This window comes from Enhydra lutris, unplaced genomic scaffold, assembly GCF_002288905.1.
Source record: "Enhydra lutris kenyoni isolate GAN:26980312 unplaced genomic scaffold, ASM228890v2 scaffoldscaffold38, whole genome shotgun sequence".
In the NCBI taxonomy this organism is placed as follows: Eukaryota; Metazoa; Chordata; class Mammalia; order Carnivora; family Mustelidae; genus Enhydra; species Enhydra lutris.
In genome coordinates, this window is record NW_019154122.1 from 9,020,126 (window position 1) to 9,043,898 (window position 23,773).

The 23,773-nt window shown below is 48.3% G+C and overlaps 1 protein-coding gene across 1 annotated transcript in view; it reads right to left on the reverse strand.

The window, feature by feature from the left end:
- The window catches only part of LOC111154873 (forkhead associated phosphopeptide binding domain 1), a 120,364-nt gene that overhangs the window by 76,852 nt on the left and 19,739 nt on the right, over positions 1-23,773 (reverse strand). Inside the window, exons 2-3 of the mRNA XM_022514808.1 lie at positions 23,507-23,713; positions 6,065-6,332 (exon numbers count right to left, since the gene is read on the reverse strand). Coding sequence (XP_022370516.1) covers positions 6,065-6,332; positions 23,507-23,713 — 475 coding nt within the window. The remainder of the gene's footprint in view (positions 1-6,064; positions 6,333-23,506; positions 23,714-23,773) is intronic.

The window sequence follows — 23,773 nt, forward strand, 5'->3', positions numbered from 1 at the left end:
TCCTGTCTCCATGGTGGAGGCCAACAGAGCTGTGGACAGAAAGGGCTTAGGGAGGAGGTCCTGCTGGGGGCACTGGCCTCACAGCTGGGACAGCAGGTGTGTTCATGCCACTCCTGAGCATGGGCCTTCGTGTTCTGTCAGTATTCTGCGTATGGGGAGCGGGCTCTGGGCCCAGAAGCCCAAAACACCAAGATGGCGGCTCCCTCTCTCTGAGGAATACTCCTCCTGCTTCCTCCCCGGGAATTCTGGAAGGCAGCTGATGCTAAGGGGGTGTTGGGGCAAGTGAGGAACAGAATAAGGAGCAACAGAAGGGCTGGGGAATGTCACTGAGCAGGGCTGTCTGATAGAAATCTGATGAGAGTTGCTTTAAGATAATTTAAACTTCTCTAGTACCAGCCACATTAAAAAGGTAAAAAGATGAAACTGACTTTGAGATACATTTTATTTAATCCAGTACATTAAAACATTATTATTTCAACCTGTAATCAAGACCAAAACTATAGAGGTATTTTACATTCTTTTCCTTTGGGCACCAAGTCTTTGAGATCCCGGGTTCCTTTTACACTTAGAGCGCCCCTCGATGTAAGCTGCATTTTCAACGGGAAGACTTGATCTGTATTTGGGCTTCTCCAAAACTTGCAGTTGAAGAAGCAGATTTGCATTCTCAAGACATTCCACGCATACTTTAAACCTTCCAGTAACTGAATCAGGTATCGGTTTTGAAATTTAAGTTAGTGCAAATTAAACATTTCGTTCCTCTGTCCCAGTAGAAGTCTTAGCTCAGTCCACATACGGCTGGTGGCTACCCCGTCAGAAAGCACAGGCCTGGAACATTTCCCCTTTTGCTCTTCCTTACTTGATATCTCTTTTCTTGCCAACATCTATAACTGGAATTTTTATTTTTAAAGGAATACGGGAGAAGTGAGATTAAAAAAACAAACAATAATTCTATGGCATGGGCTTTGATTATAACATCCAGACAAGTTCTGGATGCCCCTGTGGCACGTTAGTGACGGTCCCAAGGCCTGTGGCTTATTTTTTCAATATTCACCAGAGCCTGTTTGATGCTATATATGTGCACTTCGTTTACCTTTCAACCTCGGGGCAATCAGTTGCCCCAATCAGGAGTCCCCATGCCTGGGGTGCCTGCCGGGGCAGCATTGCTTTGGACAGGCCACAGTTCAGAGGCAATTATGACACCCGGCTCTTTCCTAATTAGCAAACTGAAGGCCAGAGATGGTTTTTATTGGTCAGATTGGTGGCCCATGACCCTGTATGCTCTATGTCAGAAACAGGTTCCCGATGGCCAAACGGAGGAAGGTACTGCCTTCGGGTCAGCTGAAGGTCAGTTCAAGTATGGGAGAGCCCCTCCCTTGTGCTCAGGAGGGACCTGTGTCCAGTCTTGGTTTAGATCTCTGCTATCTGATGCCATTTCTGGGAGTAACTCCAGATACCCCCGTGACTGTCCTAGCTGCCTTGAGTGAGGCTTTTCTACCAGGTGATGGTGAGAGTGCTTAAAGGACAGAGAGCCTGGACTGGATCAAACCTACAGGACAGGCTGAATGAGGTTTGGGACCCCTTTGCTACTGAAGGCATGTTTACTGGAAGTCTACATGGGGGTAGAGTTTATCTGAGACTTGCTTTCCTTATACCCAGGCAGGGAGGAGCTGGAGCAGTTCCCCCACCCGCCCCAGACATCTGTATTAGCTCCTGTTAACTTCACAGTGAATCCAAGGACCATGTATGACCAAACTGGCTTAACTCAGTTCAAGACACACCCTCCAGCTGCTGGATCATTCGGAGGTCCCAGTGGGGAGAACCCTGAGGGAGGGATGGGATGACTGGGGCAGGAGGTTGGCAGGAGTGGGGATGGATGTACTTTAAGAAGTTTTAAGCTACAGCTGTCTGCCAGATGGTTCAATATTTCAACAACTGTCTGGCTTTCCCGGAACTTATCAGATAATTATCAATCTTCACCAGGGACAGCATGTGTGTACCTGCATTGTGTCTTTAGGATTTGGCACACTGGGTGCCTTTCATTGTGTGGTGCCCAGTCTCCAAGATGGCACCAGTGCTTCTTATCTCCTGGTATTTATACCCTGAGACAGTCCTCTCCAACAGTGGATGGACTTTGCAATGGTCAGCTCAGCAGCCATGATGAAATACCGTAGACTGGGCCGCTAAGCAATGGAATGATATTCCTTATAGCCTGGAGGCTGGGAGTCCAAGATGCCATCACAGTTGGTTTCTCCTGAGGCCTCTCTTCATGGCTTGTAGATGGCTACTTTCTGTGTCCTCATATGGCCTTTCCTCCATGTGTAGGCATCCCTGGTCTGTCTATCTGTCTGTCTGTCTCTTTTTCTCTTCTGATAAGGATCCTCGTGATGTGGCAGGAAGTTTTATAACACATGGCCTGTGTTGATGTGGAAAGTAGAAAATGTTCCTGATGAACTGGGTGATGGAGCCCAGGCAGAGTGCCACCTGCCTCCTTCCTGGCACTTGATGTGATCTGAGGGAGAGGAGGGAGGCCAATGGAGGGACTGTTGAATCTCAAGGAGCTGGGACTTGATTGAGCTTGAAGATTCCCTGCCTGTTCACATGACAAAGGAAATGTAAGACATAAGTTCCGGGCAAAGATCAAATCCAGGGCACTCTCAGGAAAACACGCTCTGAAGAGGGAGCTGAGTGTAAGATTGTACTGTCCTTTGTCAAGCATGAACAACAATCTGAGCCAGGGTCTCAGAGACTGATTTGGGCAAAGAACAGGGCTTCTAAGAAGTGCTGTCCCTCCCACTCTTGGCAGAAGCCCAGGGCAGAGGAGCGCTTATGTCAAAGGAATATGTGGGCATGGCTTTTGCCAGTAGGGTGAACCCCAATAAGAAACACTACTGATGTGGACTGAGGGAGGCAGAGACCCACGAAAGCAAAAGAAGCCAAAGAAGCCAATGTACCCCACACATCTATAGGGAGGTAGCTGACTATAAAACTATGCATTTGCAAACATGTGATGCCTTTCCTGGAAAAGGTAGGAGGACTCAGAGGTCCAATCCAAGGAACCAGAGGGCAGAGGCGAGAGCCATGGAGGGTCATTTCTGGGTAAGAATAGGTCTAAGTCCTAATCAGGGAACTTCTAACACTTTCCTGGCTGGATTTCAGAATTGCTTTGGGCCAAGGACTCCTGTGTGTTTGTTTTTGCCTTTTCAACAGAAGGTTGAAAAGCTGTGTCCACAGCAGTCTGCTATGTCTGTCCTACCAGGGTATGTTGGGTGTGTGATGGACAGATGACCTGTCTCTTTAGTTCACAGTTCTTCAGATTGCTGGAAGTGGTACTTGAGAAGCTGAATTCAAGGAACTTCACCCAGTGAGCCCCATCTGTACCTGGACTTGATTTAGATGATGAGATACTGGGGGCGCCTGGGTGGCTCAGTGGGTTAAAGCCTCTGCCTTCGGCTCAGGTCATGATCTCAGGGTCCTGGGATCAAGCCCCGCATCAGGCTCTCTGCTCAGCAGGGAGTCTGCTTCCCCCCCTCTCTCTCTGCCTGTCTCTCTGCCTACTTGTGATCTCTGTCTGTCAAATAAATAAATAAAATCTTTAAAAAAAAAGATGATGAGATTCTGGAATTTAGGCTGATGCTGGAATAGGGTGAGACTTTGGGGGAACTCGGGAGAGGTTGAGGGAGTTGTACAAGTGGGGGAGGAGTGAATCATTGAGGACCAAAGGCAGACTGTGGTAGCCAGCCTCTAAGACAGGGCTGCCAATAATTCTTGCCTCCTGGCATTCAGGCTCCTGGGTCTTCTCCCACATGGGATAGAGCTGACTTGTGTAACGACAAAATGGCTTCTAAGACTTGGTCCTAGGAGATGTTGCAGTCTCCATCTTGCTGTCTTGGATCACTTTCTCTGGAAGAGCCAACTGCTATTCCATGAGGATTCTCCAGCATCTCTCTGGATAAGTCCATAGGGTAAGGACCTGGGGCCTCTTGCCAACAGCCATGTGAGTGTGCCATCTTGGAAGCGGATTCTCCAGCCCCAGTCAAGCCTTCAGATGATTGCAGTCCTGGCTGACAGCTTACCTGCAACCTTTAAGTGACCCTGAGCCACAGCCACCCTGCTAAGCTGCTTCCAAATTCCTGACCCACAGAAACTGTATCAAATAATATGTGTGTGTGTGTGTGTGTGTGTGTGTGTGTGTGTGTGTTTGCTTTAGGCCACTAAGTTTTGGGGGAATTTGTTATACAGCAATTGATACCTTACATACATCGCATGTTAATTTTACACCAAAAAGACAAAAACTCTTGAACTCTGGTTACTGTTACATATATTAATGTATTAAGGGGGAAGACTACAGATGCGTGCAATTTATTTTGAAATACATCAAAAATTAAAATGGATTAATGAATGAGTAGAAGGGTGGTTAGACAGATAGGCAATAGAGTATAGCAAAACGTTGATGATGGAACTGGGTGGGAGGTTTTCTGTCAAACTCTTTTTACTTTGCTGTATGTTTGAAAATTTTCATATTTATGAAATGTACAGGGGTGAATGGCTGAGTAATTTCATTCAATGTTGACGGCACATAGGGGTTCATCTGATGATGATAATGATGGACATGATATTGTTGCATTTCATTTATTCCTCTGTTTGTATATTTCACAACAGTAACTATTATTTGAATGGCTGAGGGAGTTGATTAAGTGAATGGTCTTAAGTGACACCAGGGGAGGCTGTGGAGCCACAGAGAAACCTGGGAACTCCGAGGGGCCTGGGGCTGGGATGCAGAGGACAGAGAATGGGATCCTCTCATCATAGGCATGGAAGAAAGCGGAATCATGCCAGGGACTAAGTCAAACCTGCTGGTGAGGTTAAGAGGACGGTGACAGGCAGGAAGTCCCTTCCCCAAATGTCACGAGGCCTTCTGGGGAAGAGGGCGAGGGAAGGAAATCATGAAGGCTGGTACCCCAGGGTGACCAGGCTGTGAGTGACAGCAACAGTGACTGAGACAACCACCTTAAATTTGACTGAAAAATGTTAGATTGGACTAGATTGAATATGTTATGTCTGGGAGGTAATTTTCCTCAATAAGCCTCAGCCTTCTCTTACCTGCAAAATGGTAATAAAATATTTAAAAACTTCCTAAGGCTGTTGTGGCCAAGAGGGATTTCAGGTGCCAATACTTCTGCACGGGTGAGTCAAAGCTGTAAGTTTTCAGTCCTGCTACACATCCATGCACAAGCACACACACACATTGACACACACCCAAACCCACACACTCACCACAGGGGCACTGATGTGTACCTATGTGCTGAGCACAAAGTCTGAAAGGATATGCCTCAAAAAGCCAACAGGGGATATTGGGTGATGAGGGTGACAAATGATCCTTAACTATTTTCTTACCTTCTGTTTATCCCTAATTTTTTTTTAAAGATTTTATTTATTTGACAGAGAGAGATCACAAGCAGACAGAGAGGCAGGCAGAGAGAGAGAGAGAGAGAGAGAGAGGGAAGCAGGCTCCCTGCCGAGCAGAGAGCCCGATGCGGGACTCGATCCCAGGACCCTGAGATCATGACCCGAGCCGAAGGCAGCGGCCCAACCCACTGAGCCACCCAGGCACCCTATCCCTAATTTTTTAAAAGGACTATTTATTTATTTATTTGGCAGAGAGAGAGAGAGAGAGAGGTCACAAGTAGGCAGAGAGGCAGCCAGAGAGAGAGGGAAGCAGGCTCCCTGCACAGCAGAGAGCCCGATGTGGGGCTCGATCCCAGGACCGTGAGATCATGACCTGAGCCACCCAGGCGCCCCCCTGATTTTTTTTTTAAAGGAGTCTCCACCCTGGGCTTTAACCAACAATGTGGGGCTTGAAACTACCACCCTGAGATCGAGACCTGAGATGAGAGCGAGAGTCAGAAGCTCAATGGATGGAAACACCCAGGCGCCCCCATCCCGGATTTTCTCATGGTTAAGTATGTTCTACTTTTAGAATTAGAGAAAATAAGCAAAAATCAAGACCCATCCCTGTGGCTCTAAGCCCATCCCGAAAGCCACCAGTGGAAGAGCGCGTGAATACCTTGCTTGATGACGGGAGGCCTGTGGGTACTATCCACCACAAAGGAGAACATCTTCCCACCAGCGCTCACGGGCCGCCGGTGGGGGGCAGGCGGGACCATGGTGGGTCTGGGAAACCCCTGGGACCAGCTCCTCTGCACTGGGGCTGGCCGGATGCCCTGGTGGAAGGGTATCTGTGGTGGCGAGGGTGGCTGTTTTGACTGCTGTGTGCCTCGAGTTGGCTGTGGTTTTGGCCAAGGTACCGAGCCACTCATCCATGGGAAGGAGACCTGTGGGGGCAGACAAGAGGGTCAGAGGAGGTTCCGATCTGCTGGGGGTTGTCCCTACCCTTGTCTCAGCCCTATAGTTGTGGCTCTAGGGCTCAGCTTATAAGTCTCTTCTTTCAGGAAGCCCTCCCAGGCTCTCCCAAAGTTTGGGATGGCCGTCCCCACCATGGGTCACATTTGCACCACCATTAACGGGGGGGCAGCCTTCATGCCAGGCATCCTGTCAAGAGGTTCACGTGCATTGCCCTATTTAATACACCCAATGCTCTGTCATGAGACAGGCTGAGCAAGACCTCATGACTTTCCAGATCGCAGATTTGCCAGGGAGCGTCTGAGCTGGTAGAATGTCACCTCTAAGAGAAGAGGGCTTTTGGTCTATCTTGCTCACCCCTGTATCTTCAGCACCTAGAATAAGCGTCCAGCACATACAGAGCAGACCCTCAAATACTGGGTGAAAGAAGGAATGAACAGACCACTGAGATTCACACCCAGCTTTCTAGGGTCCCCAGCCCGCTTTTTTTTTCCATCCACACTGTCCATCTCTTGGGCACTTCTTCTTTTTTTAAAATATTTTATTTATTTATTTGACAGACAGAGATCACAAGTAGGCAGAGAGGCAGGCAGAGAGAGAGAGGAGGAAGCAGGCTCTCCGCTGAGCAGAAAGCCTGATGCGGGGCTCGATCCCAGGAACCTGGGATCACGACCTGAGCCGAAGGCAGAGGCTTTAACCCACTGAGCCACCCAGGCACCCCTCTTGGGCACTTCTATGTCATCTGGCCTCTGAAGCCGAGAGATCTGGGATGGCATGGACCACAACTGTCCCCTTAACCTTTGATCCTCAACACCTACCACATCTGATTTTGGGAGAGGCCCCGTAAGTATCTATCAAGGGAATCTTCCAGCACCTGACCCGTGGAAGAGTCTGCGGCTGCTGTCCTTGAGAAGAACACCCAGCTCCACCTCCCGCAGACAAGCATATGCTGAGAGGGGCTGACTCCTGGCTTGGGCCTGGTTTAATGCCTTGGTGGTAGCTTCTCCCCGTGCCTAGCGGTGAAACAATGACAGGGGGGGGCGGGCTGTCATTTATTGCTCTTTCCTTATCCATTCCTCACAACAGCCCTGCAGGTCTCCTGATTCCTGAGCCTACCAGGCTCAGGCAGTGGTAGTGTGGGGTGGGGGTGAGGGGACTGGGATCGAGGTCTGATGATCTCTCTCTCTGTCCCTCAACCCTCACTTACTTCTCTTGAAAAAACACATTAAGTTCAAATGTTTGTCACCTATGTAAGGGCACACACCTCTCCCCCCCAACCCTCCAGTTCACATTTCTCCTTCAGCAGACTGGAGAGACTATGAACTCAGAAGCACATAGAGAGAAACAGACACTTCCAAAATACGAGCACCAGCTTGCAGAACTTCAGTCGGATTTTGTTCAGGAGGAAGGTTCTCTGCTCACTCAGGCGTCTGCACCAAGCTTTTAGCTCCAGGCTTTCCCAACAAGTCAAGGATCCTGTGCGTTCCCTCTGAAAACTTCCTTGGAGTTGGCGAGAACAGTGTTCGGGGATATCAAGCTCCACACTCCAGCTGGCTGGAGACATCTGGCCCAGCATTCCTAACCATATCGGCCCACTTTACATCTGCTTCAGGAGCAGACTTGGCAGGATTCCGAGACGCTGTCACCTTCTGCGCAGTTTCGAGTTTCTCTCCACTGTCAACACCTTAGTCTCTGCATCTGTGCCTTCTTCCTGTCTTCACTCTCAGCAGCCGTGTCCTGCTCCTGTTCTGACTTCTCCAACCATCCCGTCCCTTCCCTTCCCCACCTCTTGCCTCCATCATTCCTACAACCTTTTCCCGTCAGTTTGATAAATATTTATTGAAGGAATGGGCTGAAGGTGACAAAGTGCAAATTTTACTGTGGTTTACCCCCAGCCTGCTGGAGAACAAATCTAGAGGTTACTGGTCATGGTGGAGGAACTCCCTTTCATGCCGGGGTCCTCAGGGAACCTGCTCCCGCCAACCAACTGCAAGGATGGTAGCAGGTGTGAACACACGGGGGCGGGGCGGGGGCCTCCAGTGCTCCATGTCCCTAGTGCTCAGGCCAGAACCCGCTCAGGTCTTTTGGAGACTGGGGGGAGGAGGGGGGAGAATCCCCCACCCAATCACTGAGCTCCTTATTGTGGGTGGGGTTACAAACTCAGCCAATCACATCCCCTGCCCATTGTGATTGGTTGAGTGGTGGGGCATGTGATCCAATCAGGGCCAAGGAGACCCAAGGGTCTGAGGCTGGGCACCAGGACCTGGAAGGACGTCCCAGGCTTGAGAAAGGAGCCCCCCATGAGGGAGTGGGGCCCCAGCACGGAGAGAGGGGAGCTGTTGCTGTTTTAATTTGGTCAATCACACATAACATAAAATGTGCCATCTTAATCATTTAAAAAATATTTCATGTATTTATTTGACAGAGATCACAAGTAGGCAGAGAAGCAGGCAGAGGGGGAGGGGAAGCAGGCTCCCCGCTGAGCAGAGAGCCCGATGTGGGGCTCGGTCCCAGGACCCTGAGACCATGACCCGAGCCGAAGGCAGAGGCTTTAACCCACTGAGCCACCCAGGCGCCCCCACCCAAACCACTTTTTTTTTTTAAGATTTTTTTTTTTTTTATTTATTTGACAGATCACAAGTAGGCAGAGAGGCAGGCAGAGAGAGACAGGAGGAGGCAGGCTCCCTGCTGAGCAGAGAGCTCGATGCAGGGGCTCCATCCCAGGACCCTGAGATCATGACCTGAGCCGAAGGCAGAGGTTTTAACCCACTGAGCCACCCAGGCGCCCCATCCAAACCATTTTTAAGTGCAGGGTTCAGGAGTGCAAAGGACACGCACATTGCTGGGAGAAGATCTTCAGAAAGCTTCCATCTTGCAGAACTGAAACGCTGTCCCCATGAAACACCACCCCCCCCTTTTCCCCTCTCCCCAGCCCCTGGTGCCCACCATTCCACTTTCTGTCTCTGTGAATTTGACTCTCTAGGTACCTCAGGTAAGTGGAATCACGGAGCATTTGTCTTTCGGGGACTGGCTTACTTCGCTGAGCAGCCAGTCCTTCAGGTTCATCCACGTTGTAGCAGGAGTCAGAATTCCCTTCCCTTTTTGCATACAACACATTTTGTTTATCCATTCAGTGTCAAAGGGCTCTTTGGTTGTTTCCACTCTGGCTTTTTTGACCATGCTGCTGTGAACATGGACGTGCACACGGGGAAGCTGGCTTTGAGCCCTGGGTGCTGCCCTGAGCTGCTCAGCCCATGAGGCCAGCTAGAGCAGCACAGAACCTTAACCTTAACGTCTCTAAAGGGGGAGGGGCCAGAGACATAAATGCAGCAAAGACTCCAATCCCTGCTTTTTGGGCTCAAAAATAAAATTATAAAGCTTCCCCCCACCCCAAGCTTGTTGATTGCGATGGCTTTAGTTGGAAAGTTAAAGTTGATTTTTTTTTTCCTGGTTTGCATGCTTGCTCTATAATAAGCAAGGTCAAGGTTTTCTCAGAAATTGCTGCTGGTAACTATAAGGAAACAGGCAGGGGTAAAGCAAACACAAGAAAAAGGCTCACGTTAAAAGCTGGTTCTGGCTGTGCTCACATTAGAATGTACACAGAGCTTGGGGTCAAGGTCGGTTATCAACAAATCTGTTTTTAGAAACTTTTGTTTAAAAATACATGCTAATGCCTTTTCTTGTTCTCCTCCCACCCCCAATTCTCCAACCATATGGCACTTGAATGTTTTTTTGTTTTGTTTTTGAGGCAGCATATGTGATGGTCCTGATTTCTTCCACACTCTCTCTAAAATAGCAGGTTGTCAGCCACCTGGATTAACCATGACACACCCATTGCTGAATTTATATCAGCTTGAACAAACACCCGTCAATGATTTACTCAAGAAAACACAGCCCATTTTTTTCAGATTATCTACTTGTCCTTTGTGTTATCTTTCCAATATGTGTTTCTAGCCCTGTAAAAGGTAGCAGGGACACCCTAAAATAATCAAGGTAGTTTGCATACAGAGTGCCTACAGGATACACATATTCTGCCAGGAAGCCCTGGAGGCTGGGTACAAAGTGAAGTAGACCTTGTCCTTGGAAAGCCGGTCACGAGCTCTGCTGTTTGTAATTGCCAATACCTCTACGGCTATGAGCCACGATATCACAATATCGAGAAGGCACACATGTGCCAGAGACTGGACTGTGCACTGCACAAACGTGTTCTCATCTAATCACCAGGATAATCTCGGAGGTGGTGAGGCCTTTCTACCCTCATGTTGTGGATTAAGAAAGTGCACATCAGAGAGGTTAAATGACTTGCCCGAGGTCCCACGGCCAGGAAGCAGTGATGCTATTTGACTCTAACACCTGTGCTCCCAGAGCACTGAGACTATTTGAAGACATGATTTTATACCTGCTTTCCATACTCACAAAAGGGTCTTAAATGATTAGTGGGGAATAGGAGATTTTCTGAGTTACAAAAAAGAAAATTAGAAAGAACCACAAAACGTTGCAAGAGGTACTTGAAACAGGATTTTCTAGGAACACCGATAACTCTTTTATGGAAATGTTATTCATATGGTACACACTGGGCGCAACTCAGAGAACACCAGCCTCCACCTAAGTGGGACGGGGGCATGTCCGCTGTACCAGAGGTGTCCTGCTGGGGCCAGCCGCTACCGGCTCCTAAGAGCCAGTTACTAAATGCCCAGGAATTTCTTGAGCTGGTTGATAAACACAGCCATTAATAAAAAATCAAATTACACAAACATAGAATTAAGTGATATTGAAAACAAAGGTAACAGATAGTTAAAACTCACCCTTCCTAATTATTTCACTCTATTTTATTATTATCCATGCTCTTGAGGTTATTTAACTCTACATATGCATGTGCTACTGCTTGTCTCACTGCATCTCTGTATTCAGTGTTGTCTCACTGTCACTTGACATTGGCCTTGGTGGAAGTATTTATGTCCCAGAAATTAGGGAACACTGTAAATCAGAGCTTGATCTTTTTTGTTTTGATGATTGTCTACACTTATGGAGGTTTTGGCAAAAGCATTAACAATGTGGGGCGCCTGGGTGGCTCAGTGGGTTAAAGCCTCTGCCTTCGGCTCAGGTCATGATCCCAGGGTCCTGGGATCGAGCCCCACGTCGGGCTCTCTGCTCAGCGGAGAGCCCGCTTCCCCCCCACTCTCTCTCTCTGCCTGCCTCTCAGCCTACTTGTGATCTCTGTCTGTCAAATAAATAAGTAAAAATCTTTTTTTAAAAATGTTAACAATGTAAATTATATAAAGCATGTTGTGTCTAGAGCCATTAAATTATTAGTAGCATGTAAAATTGAGGACATTTTCTTGAGGAAGTATTTGAAAACTATTATCTGGTATAGCAAAAAGGTCACTGATAAACACGTGAAGTTCTACCGTACATCTTTCTCGTTTCACTTTTGTCTTACTTGTGGATGCAAACAAAGATATCCACCCACATCCAAGTTGGAAAACCACCTTCTCGTCAGTCGTGAAGGTAAGTTGGATGTGGGTGTGGGCATTCAGCCAAAGTCAGTGAAATCGCTCTATGAGAATCGATTGGTTATACGCAACTTACTTTAAAGATTTTATTTATTTATTTGATAGACAGAGATCACAAGTAGGCAGAGAGGCAGGCGGGTGGGGGGGGAAGCAGGCTCCCTGCTGAGCAGAGAGCCCCATGTGGGGCTCGACCCCAGGACCCTGAGAACATGACCTGAGCCAAAGGCAGAGACTTAACCCACTGAGCCACCCAGGTGCCCCACAACTAACTTTAAAGAGTGGTATATAGTTCATTATTATTTGCAGAGAATGGGTTACACATTCTCTCCATCAGTAAGCCTTACGCTCTACGTGCACACTTTACTTTTTTCAGAGCCGGGTGGTAAACATTTTCTAGCGGAGCACGGCTGTGCCCAGCACCCCACGTCATGCCCGGGACACGTGGTGGGCATCGGCTGGCTGAGCTGAAGGGGACAACTGGCAAACGGCACAAGTAGAAAGGCCTTTGGCTGATCCTGGGAGTGGGGCGGGAAAAATACACCACGAGCCTGGCTCATCGTATAATAGAGGAGGGTGAGGAGGTCCTCCAAAGCCAAGGGTAGGGACTTGTCAAAGGACACGGCAACCAACCTCAAAGAGCTCCCAGTGGCAAGGCTGGGAGTTATTTGAGCAGCAAGACATGATGTGGGATTGGATCATAACCCAAATTATACAATGAATACACACGAGTTCATACTGATATAAGGACACGATTCAGGAAATACATAAACAGGGAAGGAGAGACAATCTTCCTTACAGAAGAACTGAGCACATGTAGATAGGCTGCCTTCCAGGAAGCGGGGCTTGAGTCGCACTGTCTGCGCCCTCCTCCCCTCTCCTTTGGGGGTGGACAATACTCATGACCTGCTTCCAAAGACTAGGGTATGGAAGGGGAAAAACAGTAACTTTCTGGTGGAGAAACCTGGCAAAGACCAGCTTAGCCAAGCGAAGAAGTTAACGTCCCCAGGGAAGTCATGTGGGTAATGGGTTCCCCCCTGATATGTGACAAGGACCATAATCCCAGTCTAATAAGAGAAGAGAATCAGGCAAATCAGAGATGAACACAATCCAATCCAGTCAGCCATTCTGGAGGAATGACACATGGTCAGTACTCAAGGTCATGAAAGACAGACTAAGAAACTGTCACAGACCAGGGGAGGTTAAGAAGACATAGTGACAAAAGGCAGCGTGGTGCCCTGGGTTGGGTTGAACCTGAAGTTGAGTTAATAATCATGGGCCAGTGTTGGGTGTCTTGGTTTGGAAAACTGTACTGTGGTAATGGAAAATGCTTCAAATGGGGGAAATGGAGGGAGACATATACAAGAACTCTCTGTACTATCATTACAACTTTTATATAAATCTAGAAGTTATTCTAGAATGAAAATGTTAATTACTAAAGCCGGGGAGGAGACTTTGAGTCACCAGGAGAAAACCATACAAAATCCTTAAGCAACTCCTAGCGTAGCTTACTCATGGGAGAGCTCTCGTGGACTGCTTTCAGCCCCAGAAGTTTACCAAATAAAGTTTACTGAACTTTACTCTTTCAGTTACACGACTGTAATGACCGGAAGGGGTGAAGGTGGAAAAAAGAGTGACCCTGCCAGCAGCAAGGAGGTTCAACTGGATAGACTAGAAAACACAGACATTAGCGCCAACGGCCAGCAGGGGGCGCCATTTGGTACCAGGGCCAACAGCCTTCCCTACCTCAGCAGCTCCTGGGGTGTTGCGCTAACTCTAAGTGAGGTACTAATTCTAAGTCCTGCAGGAAAGGAGAAATGGTGTCCAAGACTTCCAGTGTGAGAAATCAGGATTATACATCTGGAACAGGGACCTGACACGTTATATATGATTTTCGGAGCTTCAGGGAGCAGGTCCTTTTGTGGAGTTTAGAAGAAACATTCATTTGGATTTTTAGCAGCTGGGTTAAAAAAGAGATCGGTTCCATCGAATTTCCCCATTGTCTGTAAGTCTTCTAGCTTACAGGCCCCCCCCCCGACCTTTTTAATTTTTTTAAATATTTTATTTATTTATTTGAGAGAGAGAGGGAAAGCATGAGCAGGGGAGGGGCAGAGGGAGAGGGAGAAGCAGGCTCTCCACTGAGCAGGGAGCCCGACATGAGGCTCAATCCAGAACCCTAGAGGATCATGACCTGAGCTGAAGGCAGATGCTTAACCCACAGAACCACCCAGGCGCCCCCAGTTTCCCTTTCAAGTTCTAACTAGCTTCCAGGTCAGTCCGCAGAATGGGAAATAGAGTCTAATGAGAAAAGACCCAGCGTTTTGCAAGTAATCTTTTCTACCCCTAGATGAGGTCTACTTCCAGTCAGCCTTTCCAGATTGAGAGACTGAAGGGGGAAAGAATGAATGATTTCCCACTAAGTTAAGAAAAAGGAAGCAGCCACATGGTTCTAGTGTGGTCACAAAGAGTGTGAGCGGCCAGAGGGCACTGGAAGCAGCCGTGGCTGGTTCCTTGGTTCCTGGGCTGGGTTGTTTCATCAGGATGGTAAGGCTTTGCCTGCCTCTCCCCTCTGCGTCCCCGCCCTGCCCACCGATGTCATCGGAGGGGCCTGTAGACGTCTGATGACAACACAGAGACTTCGAGAGTCCTTTTGTGTGAGTTCTTGCTGAGGACACCCTGCCTGAGGCGTGTGCTGCCCAGCCCCTCCACTCCACAAGAAACACCCGGCCTCAGGGCACCTCATCACATCAGCGGGTCCCCACGCAGTCCTTAAAGCACAACTAGGAGATCAGGTTGGCGATGACAAAGCTTGTCTAGCAAAACGTTCATTCTGAAGAGTTCTGTGGTCCATTTGGTCACTGGTCCCTCAAGCCTGGGTTACAGGCAAAGCAACATCTTCTCAAGAATGGGATCTACGCAAAGGTGCTGTGAAGATGGAAAGGCCACCCTTCCCCAGGATGGACCAATGAACTCCCGGCTCCGTGAGCTTCTCATCACACCCATTCCCCAGAGGGGAGGAATGAGTTAGTCGGCTTCCTTGGGGATCAGCTTCGGACTTTTTTAGTGGAAAGCAGAAAAGCGGATTATTTCTCATTTTCTTCCCTCTTCCCCCAAATTCCTATTCTCAATCCTGTTAGGAACATTTGGTTGAGGCAGTGGGAATGCTTCCTAATGTCATGGATGTCTGGAGTTTCTTTGTTGTTTGTTTTGCCCACCCTGCATCCATTTCTCCATCTTCTAGATGGATATCTTAAATTTTGTGGAGCAGACAGCCTCTCCCCCCCACAATTTTGAGTCCATGCAATTCTGGTGAGGCTGATCCCTTCTGCTCCAGGGGAGAGACCATGACCCAGGCCTGGCAATCAGACCATTCCATGTCCCTGGCCTCAGTGACAGGTTCAGGAAGGAATAGGCACATGGTCCAAGTCAAGCTAATTAAGAAATTTTTTCTTTTCTTGAACGGTGCTGGGGATGCTGGCTGCCACCTCACTACAGGTGAGGCAAGGGACTGCCTGAGATTGTGAAGCTAACAGAGGTAAAAAGACAGATTCCTGGCCATTGTTTGGGCACCTGGATCCAGCTGGGCCTGAAGCTGGTTCTTTTGGCCTTTTCAGTTACAAGAACTCCTTCTGCCCCTACCCCCGCCTTAGGCTATTTTGAGTTGGGTTTCCGACACTTGCAAACAATAAAATTTCCTGGAAAATAAGCTTATTGTGACTTCACCACAAGCATCAGGACTTAGAACAAGAGGTGTTATGCGAGTTGTGATATACTCAGATACAACCCACCAGACTGTAAACATGCACCACATTTATCTTTAAACTTGTAAAAGTAAAGCAATGGCCCAGAGAAGAAGTGATTTAAGACCAAGGAACCAACCATAAGACCAGTAGTGAAACAGGGCATAGAGAAACTTTGAACAAACGAACAGTTCTCTAGCTACAGCAGACTTCAGACTAAAGTTCCAAATATCTTTTCAAAAGTTATACCAGGAAGAACATTCCAAAGTTTTCAAAGAAAACTTTCCAATTGTAGAAACACCAAAATGTATAATATGCATCTGTTGTGTATGTTCTATATTAACGTCTAGCGTACTTATCAGATATATCTGAATGTGATTATATCACATGTGCAAATGCATATATATATGTATCTATATATTTAGAACCACATATTTTCAGCTTTTTCAAAAAAGATGTGGTGAAAAGACTGTTCAAATCTATTTCTTCAGCTCGCCAATTTTTGGTTTTTGTTCCTCAGTTACCAAGAAAAAGCAATTAAATGGCACAGTTCCTGGAACACAGTAGGGCTCGAGCGGTCCTTCTCCCTGTCCTCGCCTCCATTTTCAGCTCCTCTTTCAGAAAACTAAGTAAAAGAGGAAAGTCGGTGGAGCATGGGGTTATAAGCAGACACTGGTCAATGTTTTCCTTGGACCCAGACAGCAGATGTTTCCAGGTCTGCGTGCGGTACGCTCTGCCCAGCTCAGTCTGCTGCCGAAGCAGGACAGCAGGTGTAGCCACACCGTCGCGAACAGGATGGCTGGTTTCCCATAAACTTTATTTACAGAAATAGGTGCTGGCCTGGATGTAGCGCGTGGGCTGTAGTTTGCCAACGTCGGGCTAGGAGCACGGGATTCAGCATTACACGGAATCAGGTGCTGCTCCCTCTTTGCCCCTGACCATCGGTGTGACCCTGACGATGTGATCCTTCTGTGCCTCGTCTGAAAAATCAGGATGGCAACAGCTGCTTCTTCGCTGGCGAGAGACGTGAACGAGCTAGTGCCTGTATATCACCCTTAGAGTACTTCCTGGTACGTAGCCCATGCATACTGAACGGTGTGGGTCAGACTTTACCATCACCAGCAAAGAGGAAGAAGAAAGGGCGTGACACAATTTGCCCTGGAGGGGCAGCCACAGCCGGTAAAATGTTAATGGAGGCAAGTGAGGAAGCCCAATAAATGCAATTTATTCTTCGACTCTTGGTGGCTTTTGTTTTTACTGCGGTGATAATCTTCCCCATCAGCAGGAAGCATAGCAGGTTGGCCTGGGGCTCGCCCTTGACCGCCCGCAGTGAAGGACTGTAGTATTCCAGGCACCTCATGGTTAGGAAAAGCCTCTAGACCCCCAAGGACGTGGGAGAGTATAAACCCAAGGAAGTTGCAGGAAATCTTTGAGCACCATTTACACAATGACGGGGTGGTCCCAATGGCCTCTACAGAAATCCTGAAGGGAGAAGGGGGACCTGGGATTACTGAGTATCTGCTTGGCAAAAACTGGAAACAAAAGCTTACAGAGGTGACATTAGCAGTAGCTGGAGTTTGAACTTGAATCTATCGAAATCCGAAGCACTTGCTTTCCTTCACTGTATCTACTGAGATTCCCCATCACAGCGGGTAGCAGCAAGGGGTGGGGGCTGATAGAGGCGTTCTCTGTGTTGGGTGGGCTGTCCTGACATTGCAGGAAGGACGAAGGAGATATGCAGGTCACATGGGACAGTGTGGCTGGCCTGGGAACAGGGCTGAGCAGTTAAAGGGAAAGGTAGTCAAGTTTACCACTGTGGGGTAAACTGTGGTCAAGGTTAGCCCAGAGCCCTTTCTGGGATGATTGCTGATGGGACCATGCATGGGGTGAGGAAAACTGTTGCCAAGGGCTGTCTACCCATTCACGAAACAACTCTACACATTGTAAGGACCTATTTAGAAACTGTCCCTGCTCCCCTTCCCCAAGGAGATTTACTTGGAGACAAGTCCCGGAAACCAGCTTCAGGTAACAAAGCCCAGATACAACGGTGGGTCAGGCCAGGTGGAGACATCTGATCAGTGGGGGGATGCATACTGTCTCCCTGGTTACCAAGGAGTATGGGCCCTGCCCTTTGGGCGCCAATCCCAATCAAGGTGGAATAGGCTTGTTCAAATGTCTACTAGGGTAAATTGTAACTCAATTGGTCACCTAGCATCACTGTGGAGTTTCCTGTGTGTGTGTTACAATCTCATTGGCCACCTGTGTGTGGCCAGGCCCGACCACATGGCCTTTGCCCTTAAAAGCTAGACTGTGAAACAAAGAATCTTGTAAGAGGTACGTCCCCGAACGTTCGGTTAGATTCTTGATGCTTGGCATGAAATAGAGCTTTGCTTGACCTTCGCTTTGTATCAGTCTCGCTCCTTTAATCACGGACCCATTATTGGGACATAACACACATCACTTGGGGTGCCTGGCTTCCTTTCTGCCTTCTGGGAATTTCCTTTAGACTTGCCATATTTCATAACAGAGAAAGACACGATTTATAGGTTGGGTGAGGTGGGTTTCCTTGCCCAGCTGCTTGATCATGCCCCCACCACCATTACTGGACAGTTTGTTTCCACACCTCCCTTCCCGGAGACCAGAAAGCACTCAAAAAGGCAACCACAGACAAAACCCACAATATGGCAGACATGTCCAGCTGTGCGACTTCTACTGCCCACTCCTGGTGCTGAAACAGAGACTCTACTTCACTGATTTTTGGTGGGGGGGGGGGGTTTCGAAAGGGGCCCTGCAGCTCATGTCCTGCATAGCGGGGGCGGGGGGGGGGGGGGGGGAGGGGTGGTGTCATCCACATGGACTCTGATGTGAATGGTGACCCTGGCGTTGTGCAACATGGTGGCCCTAGGTTAGATTTTGGTGAAAGAGCTATGATTTACAAAGCATGTTCCAGAATATATCCTTGGGGGCAGGTGCCAATGTATTTCGTCAACCAAGAGGGATTTGGGGGGCAGTTTTTCATCTTGGATGTCATCCCACAGGTAATTTATATGCACGTGTATCCATCTGCTGGCTGGGGAGGTCTTGGGAGGTTTTCTGGCTAAAGGAACACTCCCAGAGGAGGTATCCTGGTTGCCACGGTGCTTGTTTGCTTGATTCTAGAGCTGAGAGTTACCATGAGCTTGTCAGAGGGGCGGGAGGCTGAGCCAAGGGATTTGCATACATTACGCTCTTAATGCCACGGTAACTTCACGTGGTAGGGACTGTTAGTTCCCTGAGTTTACAGCAGTGGGAACCAAGGTGTGAGAGTCAGGTGACGTGGGCACAAGCCCAGAGCATAAGAGCAGGGCTGGGACTGTGCTTGGGGAGCCACACCAGGATGCACACTCCCCCCCCACCGTGACAGCTGCTAACACATGTGGCCCCCTAACCCATCCCGACCTTCCCCCCCACCTCCCCACCCCCCCACCCCCAAGAAAAGGCTGTCACGTCCCTACTGATTGGTTATGGTGACCACCACAAAGCCTGAAATAAATGTTTTCCTTTGGGAACTCGTTGTCAGGAAGGGAATAGTTCTGACCACGCCCAGCCCTTTTGATTTCATGATGATTCTCCTTGAAAACTTCATGGGGGGAAACACAGTGCCCTCACCTGGGACCCAAAAAACCAGTCAGAAACGCTAGCATAGCAATCAAGATGGCCGCAAATTTCTTAGAAAGGCTGGACCTCAAAGTATTAAATGATAGATGCCCTTCCTTACCTTCTCTTCCTCCCGTCCTCCCTCCCTCCTCTCCCTCTTTCCAGTCCACAAGGCTACCCTCACCCCAGGCCCCGCAGAGGACCCCTCCATTAATAAGACCTCAGAGGATGCATGAAAGTCCCTCAATATAGGAAATCTCTGAGCAGAGAGCACTTTGGGGAGGACGGATGAGGGGCGAGTCCTGTGGGGGTAAGATGGCTCCCTGAGAAAGCAGGGAGGCCAGGGGAACATTTGTGCAGTTCCTTGCCGTCACTTGGGGAATTAAGTGGGACACAAAAGCTTGTAGAAATAAGAATTTTAAGAAATGTGTGTATATTCAAGTGACCACAAAAGTGTTTTTTGCTCCCTTTGGAAACCAGTCGGGGATACTGCTCTGGCTAGCATTAGATTAAGTGGTTTTCTTCTCTCTGTTCCCCACAAGTGGGGATAGAGCTTAACTCTTCATTGACCAGCTGTGTGACGCTGGGGAAATTACTTAACCTCTCTGGGTTTTGGATTCTTTGTCTGTAAGATGGGGATCATGAGAGAACCCACCCCATAGATTGTCATGAGTGTTAAATAAGGGCGAGCAGGCAAATCACAGCATAGTTTTGTTCATATCAGTGACTCCTGCTACTCTACTGATTTCTCTTTTTACAAAGCGTCCTCTTCTGTAGCCAAGGTTCAAGGTCTTGATCATTGTTTCTTGCGCTTATCCGATATCAGAAGCATCTCGTAAAATGAAGTACCCCTTCCATACTTATACACCTGTACGCATCACATTCTTACTCATGATAGCCAAAAGGTGGGGGCAGCCATTGATGGATGGATGGACAAATGGCTCAACAAAACGTGATGTAGACACACGACGGAATATTCCTCGGCTCAAAAGGATCCCCTTACTCAAAAAGGAAGGGGATTCTGACACCTGCTACAACACGTATGCACCTCGAGGACACAATACTACATAAGTGAAGCGAGACAGTCCCAAAGGGATAAACACTGTAAGATTTCACTTACACGGCTGGTCTGGAGCAGTCAGATTCAGAGAGACAGAAAGAATGGGGGCTGGGAGCGGAAGGAGGAGGGAGTTTTTATTGAATGGGCACAGAGTTTCAGTTTGGGAAGATGAACGGTGCTCTGGGGACAGCTGTAGAACCATGTGAATGTAACGGCGAGGAACTATAAACTTAAAATCCGTTATGGGGGTGAATGTTTTCAGTATTTGGCCACAATTTTTAAAATTAAAAATTAAAGGGCGTCTGGGTGGCTCAGATGGTTAAGCATCTGCCTTCTGCTCAGATCATGATACTGGAGCCCTGGGATCGAGTCCTGAATCGGGCTCCCTGCTCATTGAGAAGCCCGCTTCTCCTTCCGCCTCTCTCCCTCTGTCTCTCATGAAGAAATAAATAAAATCTTAAAAAGAAAATTAAAAGTTAAAACCAACAACAACAAAAGACCCTAAGTACCTCCCAGGTTTTTTGCGGGGAGGAACAGAAATGGATGGAAACGTTCTGAAAGGAGGTTGTGGTGATGGCCAGCTCCGTAAACATACAAAACCGGGGGACGCCTGGGTGGCTCAGTCGGTTGAGCTTCTGCCTTCGGCTCAGGTCAAGATGGGATTGAGTCCTGCATCTGGTTTCCTGCTCAGCTCTCCCACTCCCCCTGCTTGTGCTCTTTCTGTCTCTCAAGTAAATCATAAAATGTTTTTTAAAAATCATACAAAAATGGGCTGAATCATAGGCTTACCATGAATGAAGTTTATGTTATGTAAACCGGAGGCAAGCAAACAAATGTCGTGTTCCCGAGGAACCTTTTGGGGGCCACGAGTATGGCCGCCGTCTTGACCGTGGCGATGGTTATTCAAGTGCACACGTGGGTCAAAGCCCATCAGATTATATAACCTTTAAACATGTGCAGCTGATTGTATGTCAGTCATATCTCCATAAAGTTGCTCCCTCCCCCCCTTTTTGTAAGTTGGCTCTATGCCCAGCTTGAAGCCCAATGTGAGGCCTGAACTCACGACCCAGAGATCAAGACCTGAGCTGAGATTAAGAGTCAGACGCTTAACTGCCTAAGCCCCCAGGCACCCTCCATAAAGCTATTTTTTAAAAAAACAACAGTTTTCCATATACGAACAAACTCTCGTATTTTTTTTTCAGACAGTGCCCCCTTCTGATGGATATTTAGGTTTCAATTTTTGTGTCCCTATAAATAATATTTCCATAAATATCTTTGTATGAAAAACATGCAGACATTATCACCCTTTCCCCTTCTGGCAAGCCACAAAATGAGAACTTCCCAGGCAGGGGGGCTTGGGAACCTGTAATTTTGTTGGACATTCCAGAAACATTCTTATAATCAGACATGTTTGAGAAACATTGACTCAAACTTCACAAACTTGGATTTACAGGCTTGGGGTTTGAAACTCCATTTTCTTTGGTTCCTGAAAAAAAAAAATCTGTAAATGCTCTAGACAAGGGGTTCCATATTTAGGTTTTTCTTCTGTAGGAGGTACATCAGAATCACCAAGGAGCCTGGGAAAATGCATATTCCCACTCCCAGGGAGGCTGTGTAGGGTCGCCAGATTTAACATAAATAAATGCATAGATTAAAAATATATATATAAATGAAATACAGGGTATCCAATTAACTCTGAATTTCAGACAAATACCAAATAATTTCTTTAGCATAAGCAATCCCTTGCAATATTTCAGACATACTTATACTATAAGATTATTTGTAGTTTATCTGAAATTCAGCTTTAACTGGGTGTCCTGTGTTTTTTTCTGTCAACCTTAAGTATGAGTCCCTGGGCTCGGGTGAGGCCCAGGAATGTGCATTGTTGGTCTGCTCCCCACAGGGTTCTGATGTGGGTGTGTGGGGGCGGGGGATCCTTATTATCCATGTTGAGAACTCTTGATCGCGTCAACACCTTCTGGGTCAGGAGCCCCCCTCAGTGCTGCCTCAGAACCTTGGTGCATACCATAAGCAAACAAACTTTAACGGTCTAAGGAGGATAAGGCAGCAGCCGAAAAGTCTGCCCCACATCTTCAAAGCCAGATGTGATGCATGTGGCATCAGGGCCCATGCAGCCTGGGGGATGCCATCCGTCTTTCTGGGGTGCGCAATTAGGGCTGCCTATGGGCTCAAAACCCCAGGAGTCTGTCTCGATCCTCTAAACTTGATTTATTTATACCCAGCCTTGTCCCGGAAAGGCTTTTAAGCCTTGGAGGCCCCAGTCCATGTAGCGTTCTTGGGGGCGGCGAGTAGACAAAGACGCCATCTCTCTGGGACACACATGGCAGATACTAATTGTGTGCCCACCGTGAACGGGCACCGTGCTAGTTTTACGATTATAATAATCTCTTTCCACCCTCAAGGTGAACCTGCAAGGTCATGGCTGTCACTGGCCCCATTTTGTGGAGGAAATGGGAGGTTCTGGGGGCTCCAGAGGCTTGCCCAGGAGCACTCCAGAGTATGCTGGGATTCTGACCAAAGCCTGAGCGGTTAACCTCCCTCACCCTCACCCCACCCCAGCCTGCCTCCCCCGTGAATTGTGTCTTCCGTGGGACTGAGCTTTAACGGGGAAGTTTTGTATTGCATTTTGCTTAAACTGACCATATTATAGGTCAGGATCCCAAGGACATTTCTGCTCAGGGTATGGTAACAGCTGCCGTGCCCTGAGTCTCTGCTCCAGGCCGACACTGACTTTCACGCTCTACAGATAGATCTCCTCTGAGTGCTGCGCATCATCGGGGAGCAAGACCCAGGCATATAAAGAACCCTGGCTGATGGCAAAGTAAGGAAGCTGCAGAGCGCTGATCTGCGTAAAAAGAAGCATCCATCTCTGAGTTTTCTTTCCTCTTGCCCTAACCAAGGTTTGCATTTTCAGAAGAACGCTATGGCTCTGGGTTGGCCCCTGTGCAACTCTTACATGTCATTCCAGGAAATACCCAGAAGAGGGCGCTAAGATGCACACACCCACCAGGATCCGCCTGGATTGGTGTGAACCTTGTACCATCCAGTAGGTCAAGGTCACTTGTGGGCCCAGCATGAAATCCGGTTGGTACGCTGTGGACAAGCACCACCCTTTGGATGCACAGAAGGCGACAGGACACCGCACCTCTGGCCTCTACCCTGCAAGGGCCTGGACTCACCGAGGGAGCGTTTTCGATGACAAGTTCGTAGGTCAGCCCTCCGGACCCGAATCTCAGGATGTCTCCTGGCAGCAGCTTCACGGCCACATTCTGAATGTGGCACTCGTTGACAAAGGTGCCGTTTCGGGAATTGAAGTCCTGGAGAACAAAGCTGTCCTCGGCCTCATTATATTCAATAAGTGCATGATGGTTGTCGATGTCTGCAGACTGAAATACAGAAGGAAGACAGCTGTAGCCAGGGCCCCCACATCTACTAGGGACTATGGT